At 41.2% G+C, this 12,321-nt stretch overlaps 2 protein-coding genes across 2 annotated transcripts; both read right to left on the reverse strand.

Moving 5' to 3' along the window:
* Window positions 1-744: 744 nt before the first annotated feature.
* On the reverse strand, window positions 745-5,843 carry LOC135348791 (uncharacterized). The gene is made up of 6 exons (XM_064547131.1): window positions 5,240-5,843; window positions 5,008-5,089; window positions 4,561-4,944; window positions 3,851-4,514; window positions 3,200-3,343; window positions 745-1,933 (listed from the first exon to the last, which is right to left on the reverse strand). The coding sequence occupies exons 1-6, from the start codon at window positions 5,314-5,316 to the stop codon at window positions 963-965; spliced, it is 2,322 nt and encodes a 773-aa protein (XP_064403201.1). The 5' UTR covers window positions 5,317-5,843; the 3' UTR covers window positions 745-962.
* Window positions 5,844-8,419: 2,576 nt separating this feature from the next.
* Window positions 8,420-11,915, reverse strand: LOC135348795 (uncharacterized). Its single transcript, XM_064547139.1, has 6 exons — window positions 11,848-11,915; window positions 11,640-11,714; window positions 10,731-11,120; window positions 10,185-10,680; window positions 9,854-9,997; window positions 8,420-9,638 (listed from the first exon to the last, which is right to left on the reverse strand). Exons 2-6 carry the CDS (start codon window positions 11,709-11,711, stop codon window positions 8,584-8,586), a joined length of 2,157 nt encoding a protein of 718 aa, XP_064403209.1. The 5' UTR covers window positions 11,712-11,714; window positions 11,848-11,915; the 3' UTR covers window positions 8,420-8,583.
* Between the last annotated feature and the right edge of the window lie 406 nt (window positions 11,916-12,321).

The following is a 12,321-nucleotide window of genomic DNA, read 5'->3' on the forward strand; positions in this document are numbered from 1 at the left end:
TCTCATTCGCAGAAATAGCAGAAATTAATACACGCGAAAATATGTCACCTTAAGATAAATTGGCTACGTTTGATTTATTGAAAAGGGAAGTTTAATGTCTAGTACGCCACTGTAATAGATCTGTTCGGTATTGATGCTCAACCCTATTATAACATGAGGCTATAATTATTTGCTCAAAGTTTAAATCAGGAGGTCACCACTCACCAACAGTGAGTAATTGATAATTTCCATCGTATAATAAGCAATTGCAAAGTAAGAGTACAAAAGCATCCTCATTAACAACATTCTATTGTAACGATAGGTCAGCTGTTCCACCAGGAAGCCACACCCCTACATGCTCAAGTTTTGTATAGTGTACAAAACACACACGTACGCAGCCACACGGATAGCTGTCATAAACATGTTGTGTGTGTGACCCTTCAATCGAAAGTATTCGTGTCAATTATGGCCAGTTCAACAACTGTATACAATACATGTGGTACAACCAGCAGTGTAAAGGGTGCACAAAAGAATGGGAGGGGATGAGCTATTATGATTATACAGCTTAACAATTCAAGTGAACTAGAAGTGAAAGTACAAAACTATATAATACAAACGAATATGTCCACTCACTTCCCTAGGTCATAATGGGATTCGGCCTCAAGTGTTATCTTGCCAGGTGTTGTGTTCGTGTATACAGAGCTAGCCAGGGGGGCCAATGCAGGGGGTATTGCATTCATACTATCTATAGGATTGTCCACGTAGTTGAGATAACTTCAATAATTCATTAAATCAGAACTCTGATACATACAAAATACACAGGCTATTTATACAAAAACAATACTAGAAAGAACCTTCTAGAACAATAGTACAGAAATGACTAAATAAGAACATGAAACCACTAGAACTAACACAACACAGTATTTACGGAATCACAGGTTTACAGTACAGTATTTACGGAATCACAAGTCTTTATCTTAATGTTAGTTCCATGTCGTAAGGATACCACAGTAGTCATACGAATGTTTGGCAGAGGAGGAAGCAGAAAGGAATTCATTAGCATCTGCATAATCATAAGTGCGTTGAGACGTTTCCTCTTTTATCAAAGTAGGAAGAAAGTCGCTAGTTTCTGTATAATCACGTTCAGGTCGAGCTGCTTGTTCTTGGGGATAATCAGCAGTATCGTACAAACTTCCATTAGGAGGTGGAGCTTTAGGCTGTACCTGTTTCGGGTTATGATTATTTGCTACATCGTATGCAGGAAGCTCAGCTTCATGCTTACCCAGTTTCGAGTATGCATTAACACTAGGTATAACTGCAGGAGGGGGGTAAGTTGTATCGTACTCGTCTCTCCCACGGATATCTTCATCTTCAATCTCTTCATAAGCTCCAGCAGACTTTGATGGATGCCTGGCCCCTTTCTTAGAAAGTGAATCATCTGGAGGAGGGAAAGCTTCGTCATAGACAGGCTGCTCGATAAACGTGGCCGTGTCATAGTCAGCCAGAGAAGAAGTTGGTTGAGGTGTTACGCTTGTTACCGGAGGTTGACACAGTTTAGAATAGTCTTCATCCAGTGGGTTGGTAGGAGGTGGTCGATGAGTAAGATCAGCTGTGTCGTAAACAGGTGTGCCTTCTCTTGGCAGGTTGTTATCAAGACAGCTAGCTGTATCGTACGTTGGTCCATCGAGAGTAGACGTGAGATCCTGGGTGCCTGTTTTTACCATATGTGAGGGTGGGCTGACACTAGGGTGAGAGTAATCATCTTCTGTGTGCACGTTCGAGGTCTCGTACAGTGAATTAGTAAATGTGCGATCATCTGATGACCCTGTTCCAGTTTTTGAGTTCATTTCCAATCCAGGGCCATATATCGGATTCTGAAACTTATGTTCTGCTGACGATCCAGTTCCAGTTCCAGTTCCAGTATTATTGTAAGCAGTACGAGCTACTCCTTCATCTGTTAACAATAGCAGGAAGAATATAAATATGTGTGGGTTATTACTCATGCAAGAGGGATGTACAGTTAATAAAACTCGAGCCCGAGGGCAAGAGGAGTACAGCACAAGGGTATGACGTAACAACCTACTTATTGCTAATTGCGTATATATGTAATGAAAGCACCGCGGGTGCTGATGCCTCGGTGGAGATGCCAAAGCTACATAACATACAAAGCTACTATACACACATTATTATATGAACATTTTTGCATTCATTAATTTTGCTGCATGCAAGCAGAATCCAGAATCAGGGAAACTCAAATAGTGGGTAATGATAGACCACGATTGTTGTTAAAAATGATCGATGTAAAGTCTAAAATTAATTGCTGCATTAGCAGAGCCTTGCACTGGCTCTTTATTTCTCACACTCTTGCAGCTACCAATAGCTAGCGTTCTAGTGCAGAGCTAACTACTAAGTAGAATAGCAACACTTGGTGAACAAGTTTTGCTACGCACTCTTCTGAAGAGGTTACAATAACATTCCAAGTACTAGGCATAACTCGAGAACGAAGTATTATTTTGCAAATATGAATCCAAGAAAACATGACTAGAAGCCTATAGAAACTCTTACTTGATCCTTGAGCAGCTGTAGCAGTCTACACAGACACAAACACACACACACACACACACACACAAACACACACACACTTGCGCATGCGCACCGAGGCATAATAATTTCAAGGATCAAATTTCAAGGGGATCATTACCTAATGGACCAATCAGATTGCAAAACTTATCGGAATTCTGCAGGCACCAGTTTCTTATAAAAGCAATGCAAGCTAATAGGGTGGCCTGCATCATGGGTATAATGTCAAGTACATTGACCACATCATGCATCCTGGGTAATGTCAAGTACATTGACCACATCCTGCATCCTGGGTAATATATTGAAGGATGTTACTGTATTTACAACAGTAGGACGGTACAATCCTTTGATGTCTGACCACAATGAGCAATAAGAGTTTACGTACGTGCTATCGCTTCCAGGCCAAAATTTCGCATGCAACTAATATTTTAGCCCTAGGCTTATTGTACAGTATACCCTGGCCTCAATAACAAAAGTTTAGGTTACCAGTAGGATTAATACAGAACCGTTCAAACAGAATTTTTTTGCTGAATCAACTGTTCAACAAATTGCCTGAAAGTTGCCTAGTGTATGGTGGAATTAAGGGACTGAACCCATGCAAGTATTTCCAGGTTAATTAGTTAAATAATTTTTAACTCACCTGAAACAAACTTGACGTGACATCTTCTCCTAAATTGACACACGAGCACACACACAACGATCACCAAGGGGATTATCACCAAAAAAAGAGCTCCGCTCACTCCACCAGCTATACCAGCCACAAGATCAAATTCCACGGAAGGGGCTGTTGTTGCAACAGAAAGTATGAGTTTAGTTAACAGCTAATTAGCATGCTACACAAATAAAAGCCGTATATCCCAAGCGCATGTGCACCAAGGCATAAAAGTTCATAGTCAGAGGAGGCAGGTATGAAGCATTTAACCTCTACCCATTAGTCGCTAATAGACTGATCAATATCCGCAAGCTTCTTACGAGTTTTTCTTTGCATCAGCACCCCCTGAGCCTTTGCTGCAGGTACCCTTAAAACAGTGCTAGCTGAATCATTTGAGCTGCAGCAGCTCCATAGATATCGATATAGATGGACGTGGAAAAAAGCAGCAGTTCAATTAAGCGATTTGAAGAGACACCCTATTCTAAGAACGGTGGAAATATTCCTACACACCTAAAGCAGATAATTATCACGAAACAATAATGAGCCACGATTAATTATTCACCCCAGAACATATACATGTAGGAATTAGTAAAGGTAATACGTAATAATACCAATCTTTACAAAAAGACAGTCACTCACCAGGTTCACAGTTACTGCCAGTGAATCCAGACAGACAAGTGGTACATCTTGTGGATATGTTTCGTCCAAATAAACACACTGCACAGCCACGGCTACTATCATATCCAGGCAGACAAGTGGAGCAGCTGGAGCCGAGATCATAATTGCCTACACATTCAGAGCAATTTGTGTTAGAGTCAAAGTTAGTGGCCAAGCATGTTTGACAGAGTGTTGCTGGGTCCCCTCCTGGTAGAGCACACACACTGCAGTCTGTATGAGTGAACCTGTCTGGTTGTAGGCAGAGGGAGCAGTTGGTGACTGGGTCTCTGTTGGGTAGGCAACTAGTACAGTCCGAGGTGATGTCCCAGCCTGGTAGGCACTGGGTGCAGACTACAAGAGGTGAAGGGTCAAATCGGTGATCAGTACATGTTAGAGTGCCATCAGCTTGACATGTTGCCACTCGTGGATTGTTTTGAGGTGTAGTGGAACAGTCAGGTCCACAGAAACTAGGAGAGCACTCAACTTTGAAACTCATGGTCATGTGAGATACGTTGTGAAATCCAGTGAACGTCATCTCCTCTGTGGAGTCTGCTCCAAGTTGGAGGTTGTCCAGGTCAATCAACAAACTGTCTATTATGTTCGGGAGTCCACTGTCCAATGCTTCGATAAAGAACTGTGTTCGACCCTAATAAAGAGTTCAAATCGTAGGTGAATAATTAATATAAACTTACCGTCCATCTAGTAAAATCTGAAACAGGTAGAGGATTGGATGTTACTCCCAGTAGTGCTGTTGGACCTTGACCAAATGTTGTGCTCATTTCACTGAATGGGCAAGTGCTGGGGGACATAGTACAGTCTGTGAAGAAGTACCCCATGCTGGGTCTTGTCTCTAGTGATGCACCAAATGGTCTGATGGTCCAACGGAACCTGGTGTCACATCTCTCCTCTCCTGTGTTGTCACAGTTGGTGCTTGTGAGTGGTCGATCATCACAGCACACTAGTACTAACACGTCAGCGCTTGTCACACTACTCAGTGGAATAGCACATTCAGCACACAGTCCGGTTGGGTTGGTGTAGTTGACTAAGTTGACAGTGAGAATAAATTCACCTCTTACCTGCATACCGCAAAGAAAATAAATTATTGGATATAGATAGTTTTTATTTATTCTGATTCTTACAGTTTTGGATATGGCCATCAGTATGACCGTGAGTAGTGCCACACGTAACATGTATCCTTTGGTAACCACCATGATCCACACACTGCAGAGCACAAATATAATTATATATACATGTACATGGAGCTTGTAGGGCTAAGGTATATAGATCTACAAGCAGATCAAATAAGTCCAGACTGACACTGATTTATAGTTCAGACATGTTCAATGAGCTAATTATATCAACCCAGATTACCTTAACTTACCAACAGCACTAGCACCTATGCTTGATATTCTTGAATTTAGCTTGATCGAGCTACAGTGGTTTTCCATACCTTTGCAGGCCGGCTATACTCCAAGAGCACTGCAACCACAATGTAGTGATTACCTGTCTGTCCACCCACACATCACAAAAATCAATGATGGGTAAAATACTGGCTATTGCAGACTTTTCACACAACTCAAGGGGTTACTACTCTACTTTCACAGCACTCCTTCTATAATTATAATGCTTGAGGTCAACAAGCTGCTTTCGGAAATATCCAATTTTGAGCCTAGTAAATACAGGCCCTCCGCTCCCTATAGCTATACATACAAGTTTTAGCTCATATCATTTTGCCACAATGAACCAAGCAACAAGTTAGCTGAGCTACCATCAGAGCTACCATCACTTCAGTCAGACAAAATATGAGACACCTGGAACATTTAGCGGCTATTATAATTATTTGGCGAGTGAGCTATTAGAATTTAGCGATTTTTAATTTGACGTCTTAGGCTACTACAGCAATTAGGTCCACTAATTTGGCAGTTTTGAAATTGCCAAATTAAAACCAGTTACAGTTTGCATTTTCAGGCCATAGCAAGTAATTTTGTTGGCTTGTTACTAACAATCATAACAGAAGCCAACCAAAATACTATATTTACTACATTGTGGTTGCAGTGCTCTTGCAGTATGCCTGCAAAGGTAAGGAAAACCACTATATGATCTATCTTTAGTCTAGTCTATATCAACCACACAGAGATAATTTTATTGTAATGAGATTCATAATTGTTGGAAATAATTATTATTAACAGTCAAGAGTTCATCATGAACTCTAAATAGCGTGAGCAAATCTCACCACAATCCACTAGTATTTTTTGTACTTCCAGAGAGACGATGAAGTCAATCTGCTAGCAAAACAAACCCACCTTTGGTCCAGGCCGCCGCATCAACAACGCTGCATGATAATCTCCCGCAATATGAATATGATAATCATCGATTATTCCTTTGCCCATGCATCTACTTTAGCAATACAACTGACATAAGTTCAATAGAAACTTAACTACACATTTGAAACGCGCATATCGAATGAACTTGAGGCTTGCCATGCATTGGCACATGATACACGGTTAAAGTGACAATACCATCGACTACACGATCTAGTACTATTTAGCAAGTTAACGGGACAACATCTAGTACATACTGGTGAAAGAACAACTTTCTACTGGGATAAACTTGGAGAATAAATCATCCAAAGAAAACAAACTGGACAGTTTTATTGCATGATCACAAACAAGGTCTAAACAACACTCACAGGCAAATGGCGGCTGGTGGTAGAATAACCGAGCAAAGAGATGTCCTTTGAGCTTCTCCAGGAGGGGGGGGGAAACAATGTCATGTGAATTGGTACCACTGTACTACTCCACAATACAAACTAGGAGTAATCGGCACCTGCATTATCAACAATGTGTCCCAGTGTTACCCAAGGCATGTAGTGTACGTGTTAACTTATTGTACCAGGAGGCTATAATTATGTCCGTGCTTGCATGCAATAGTATAGCTACATGTACATTATTTTGATACCTGGAAACAATAACAATATCATTATATAGCTTTACTGCGCAAGTATAGCTACAGTACCAATAAACTTTAAACTGTCCTCTCTGCAGAGCAAAATACAATATTGATGAGGCAATTGAATTGGAAGACGTGGTAAGACACCTGGCCTTGTTAGCAAAGTGTATGCAGCCTTCACAATGCCATAATTATAGAGAGCTGCACATGCTATTAAATTCAAGAATACAGTGTGGTTTGCACAGACTCCGTGTGGTCATAATTGATTGCCCGTGACATAATAATCATTACACACACACAATGAAATGTATAGCGGGGAGTAAATATTGAGAGCAGGGCTTTCAAACAGCAGTTACATAGTGTGTACTCAATACTAAACTAATGTTTACATGCATTTTATGCTCCGTGCATGGTGTTCAGTACATGGCTCGGAATGAACACAACGCTGATCAGCTGTTGATCATGTTAGAAAACAGCACACTATCTCATGCAACAAGAGCTTGTAGACCAATTACGTGCAGCTACTTAAGTTGGAGTTGCTTGCCACCTATTAGTGTACATGAAACAAACAGGGACGCAATAAGGTAGAGAATCAGGCTTTAATTGTGGCTACGTAGCATATTAATTAACAGACTAGTTTCATTATTGATTCGTTTTGCTAAGTCTTGGGGAAAAAGAGAAGTTAATGTCTACTGTAGAAGCTAGATCTAAATCTGTTCCGTACTGATGCTCAATCCCTACCTGCAGTTGATTATACACGTGCCTGTTTTAATTACATTTGAGTGCCCATAATTAACGTGAAATGGCTTTCAAATCAAAATGTTCCATTCTTGAAGAAAAAGCATGAGCTATAATAATTATAGCTGTATAGCTAGGCTATCTATTACTATAGAGAGTATAATGGAATCTAGTTACAAACTGCAACTGTATAATTATCATAATTATACTATTTATATAATTATGCACACAAGAAAGCAAAAGTTTATATACTCTCGCTATTGACGGCCACCTCGATATACTAGGCATTTGGTTTGGCGCGGATTGCTAGCAAGATGTAAACTCGCCCTGAAATGTGGCCACTTGCTATTCCGTATACTGGTCAGTTCTGGCTGCCTCAATACGTTTATTACGGCCGGAAATGACGTTTAAGGTGTGGTTTGGTAGATAAAATTGGAATAGAGAACAAAATAATTTATTGTCCTTGAGACAGAACCGCAAAACTAGTCATTATAGATTCGAGGCAGGACCGCTATTTAGCTGCGGCTATTTTCTGAATGCAGCCACCTCGATATTGCGGCCAAACTGCATTCTCCCAAGGGTGATCGGATTAACGAAAGTCCACCGTAAATATTAAAATCAGGAGGTCACCATTCACCAACAATGAGTAAATAACTACGCAATTGTAATTTCCATTGACCGAAGAGTGCAAATTAATGCATCCTCATTAACTATTGTAATACGATAGGCCAGCTGTTCCATCAGGAAGCCACACACCTATGCTTCAGTTCTGTACACAGCCACACCACTACATGGATAGCTGTCATGCATACATAATTTATGTAGTGTACGTGTGTGCCCTTAAATCGAAAGTCTTTGTAACAATTGCCGACTGGTTGTACCATTACATGGTACAACCAAAATATTTTATGGTGCAGTGTAGGTGTACAAAGAAGGAAAGGGATGGGTTATTATGATTTTACAGCTTAACAATTCAAGTGAACCGGAAGTGAAGGTACAAAACTATATATACAAACGAACATGTCCACTCACTGCCCTAGGTCATAATGAGATTCGGCCTCAAGTGTTATCTTGCCAGGCGTTGTGTTCGTGTACACAGAGCTAGCCAGGGGGGCTAATGCAGGGGGCAATGCATTTGAACCATCTATAGGATTGTCTACGTAGTCATACGAATGTTTGACAGAGGAAGAACCAGAAAGGAATTCGTTAGCGTCTGCATATTCACTGGTGCGTTGAGACGTTTCCTCTTTTATTGAAGTAGGAAGAAAGTCACTAGTTTCTGTATAATCGTGTTCAGGTCGAGTTGCTTGCTCTTGGGGATAATCAGCAGTATCGTACAAACTTCCATTAGGAGGTGGAGCTTTAGGCTGTAACTGTTGTGGGTAATGATTATTCGCTACATCGTATGCAGGGAGCTCAGCTTCATGCTTACCCAGTTTCAAGTATGCATTAACACTAGGTATAACTGTAGGAGGGGGGTAAGTTGTATCGTACTCGTCTCTCCCACGGATATCCTCATCTTCAATCTCTTCATAAGCTCCAGCAGACTTTGACGGATGCCTGGTCCCTTTCTTAGAAAGGGGATCACCCAATGGAGGGAAGGCTTCGTCATAGACTGGCTGCTCAATAAAGGTGGCCGTGTCATAGTCAGCCAGAGAAGTTGGCTGAGGTGTTACACTTGTTATTGGAGGTTGACGCAGTTTAGAATATTCTTTATTCTGTGGGTTGGTAGGAGGTGGTTGATGAGTATGATCAGCTGTGTCGTAAACAGGTGTGCCTTCTCTTGGCAGGATGATATCAAGACAGCTGGCTGTATCATACATTGGTTGATCAAGAGTAGACGTGAGATCCTGGGTGCCTGTTTTTACCGTATGTGAGGGCGGGCTGACACTAGGGTGAGAGTAACCATCTTTCGTGTGCACGTTCGAGGTCTCGTACAGTGAATTAGTAAATGCGTGATCATTTGATGACCCTGTTCCAGTCTTTGAGCCCATTTCCAATCCAGGGCCATATATCGGATTCTGAAACTTATGTTCTGCCGATGATCCAGTTCCAGTTCCAGCATTATCGTAGGCATAATGAGCTGAGGAAACACATACTAAATGAGTGTAAATGAATTGACAAAACTATCTTCGTCAGGAAGCCTTTGATATGCCCTTAATTGTGTAAACAAACAGGAGGATATTCATGACAACACCATTCAAACGGTACTTCTTTTTTTGCCAGGACAGACTACTTCTGAAAAACGTACCCTTCTCCCATTGACCTTCACCTCACATCACACACATTTTCACCCACCTGAAACAAATTTGACGTGACCTCTCCTTCGAACTTGACATACGAGCACACACACAACGATCACCAAGACGATAATCACCAGGAAGAGAGCTCCGCCCACTCCACCAGCTATACCACCCACAAGACCAACATTCACGGAAGAGCCTGCATGTTGTTGTAAATGGAAGTACAAATAGATCACATTATTCTACAACCTAATGAATAAAAACCGTATGGCTCTGGCGCATGGACACCATAGAATATGGCTACTCAGTACAACATAACAGTTGAAGAGACGGTAAAGGTCACGAATGCTAGTAAAGCATTATCAAACCAAACACCAGTCACTCACCAAGTTTGCAGTTACTTCCAGACAAACAGGTGGTACAGTTGGTAGAGAGATTTCTGTTGGGTAGACACTGGGTGCAGTTTGTCTGTAGATCATAGAATTCCAACAAACATGATGTACAGTTAGTGGTTGGGTCATAGTTGTCATCCAAACAGGTAGAACAGTTTGTAGTGTTGTCCAGGTTGTAGAGGCAGTCCTTGCAGGCTACAAGAGGTGAATGGTCTAATCGGTTGTTAGTACACGTTAGACTACCATCAGTTTGACATGTCGCCACTCGTGGATTGTTCAGAGGTGTGGTGGTACAGTCAGGTCCACAGAAACCAGGAGAGCACTCGACTCTAAAACTCATGGTCATGTGAGATATGTTGTGGTATCCAGTGAACGTCATCTCCTCTGTGAAGTCTGCTCCAAGTTGGAGGGTGTCCAGGTCAATCAACAGACTGTCTGTTATGTTTGGGAGTCCACTATCCACAGCTTCTATAAAGAACTGTACTCGTCCCTACATACAACATGTACATGTAAAGGTAGGTGAAATGAACACAAACTTACTGTCCACGACAAAATATCTGTTTTTGAAACAGGTAGAGGATTGGGTGTTACTCCCAGTAGTGCTGTTGGACCTTGACCGAATGTTGTGCTCATTTCACTGAATGGGCAAGTGTTGGGGGACATTGTACAGTCTGTGAAGAAGTACCCCATACTAGGTCTTGTCTCTAGCGATGTACCGAATGGTCTGATGATCCAACGGAACCTGGTGTCACATCTCCCCTCTCCTGTGTTGTTACAGTTGCCAGACATGAATGGTAGCTCATCACAGCACACTGGTACTAAATTGTTAGCACTTGCTACATCACTCAGTGGAATAGCACATTCAGCACACAGTCCGGTTGGGTTGGTGTAGTTGATGAAGTGGACAGTAAGAATAAATTCACCACTCACCTACAAGAGATATACCAATTTTGATAAACAAGAGTATGATCATAATGCTGATACTAATGAAGGCCACCAGTAAAAAAGCACTCCAAACGGAGTTAAAATTTGCCATCAATGACTGATTGTAAACTTTTGACTATATAGTCTAACAAGCGGAATGTTTGAGAGAGGGAACGTCTGGTAACTATTGTACAGATTCCGTGGCCCTTGCTGGTCGGTAATAATTATGTGTTTAGTGGGTGGTAACACTCCTTGATTTGCCAATTTTAACATAAAATAAACGCAAAAAAGATAATAAGTTTATAAAGAGTTCAGACCAAGCAAGAGCTAGCTAGTTGTGAATAAAAATTAATTTGTCTACATGTGATTTGTCTACATGTGACTTAACGAATATCTTGCAGGTGACTATACATTCCTCAGACAATAGCAATAGTGACCAGACGTTTCACTCCCCCCCCCAGCCCCAACGACGTGTTTGCGAGACTACTTCTTTACCAGAGGTCTTCTCTTCAATTATTTACTCACAGTTTTGGATGTGATCATCAGCACGACTGCGATTAGTGCCACACGTAAAATGTATCCTCTGATAACCACCATGATCTAAAAGCACAAAACCCATACAATCATCAATCATGACCAAAAGTGATAACAGTATTTATAATAGTAAGATCTAGAGCTAGCTTGTAGATACAATTAGTTCTGGCATAGTCAAAGAGCTCAGTTACTAACTTACCGAGCTTCAGTAACTCACATTCTTGGCATGACACTAAAGTATACGTATTGTATGTATAATGAGATTCATATAATTATTGCTGGATTGCGTGGGCAGATCTTTCTTTCCACCAACATTATATCTACAACTCTGCCATGCATTCCAGCACATGATACACAACACTAAACATCTATACCCACAAGCCATGCTACAAATTAGCCGTGCAAGAGATTGTGTATGATTAGTGTACATATACTGGAACATTTAATAATTATTATTATTGTATTCCCAACAACACTGAGTAGAGTTCACAGACACTGAGTGCGGCCTGGAGAGAACCTGTGCCCCACACTCAGCAATGTGATGGTGAGGCTCTTTAGGGTGGAGTAGAACAGACACTCCGTCTCCTCACTCAGAGCAGAAGTGGCCTCGTCCAAAACTACACAATACTGAAAGTTTTGTTTGGTGGAGAAACAACTTTCTACTGGCTAAATT

The sequence above is a fragment of the Halichondria panicea genome, chromosome 15 (assembly GCF_963675165.1).
Source record: "Halichondria panicea chromosome 15, odHalPani1.1, whole genome shotgun sequence".
In the NCBI taxonomy this organism is placed as follows: Eukaryota; Metazoa; Porifera; class Demospongiae; order Suberitida; family Halichondriidae; genus Halichondria; species Halichondria panicea.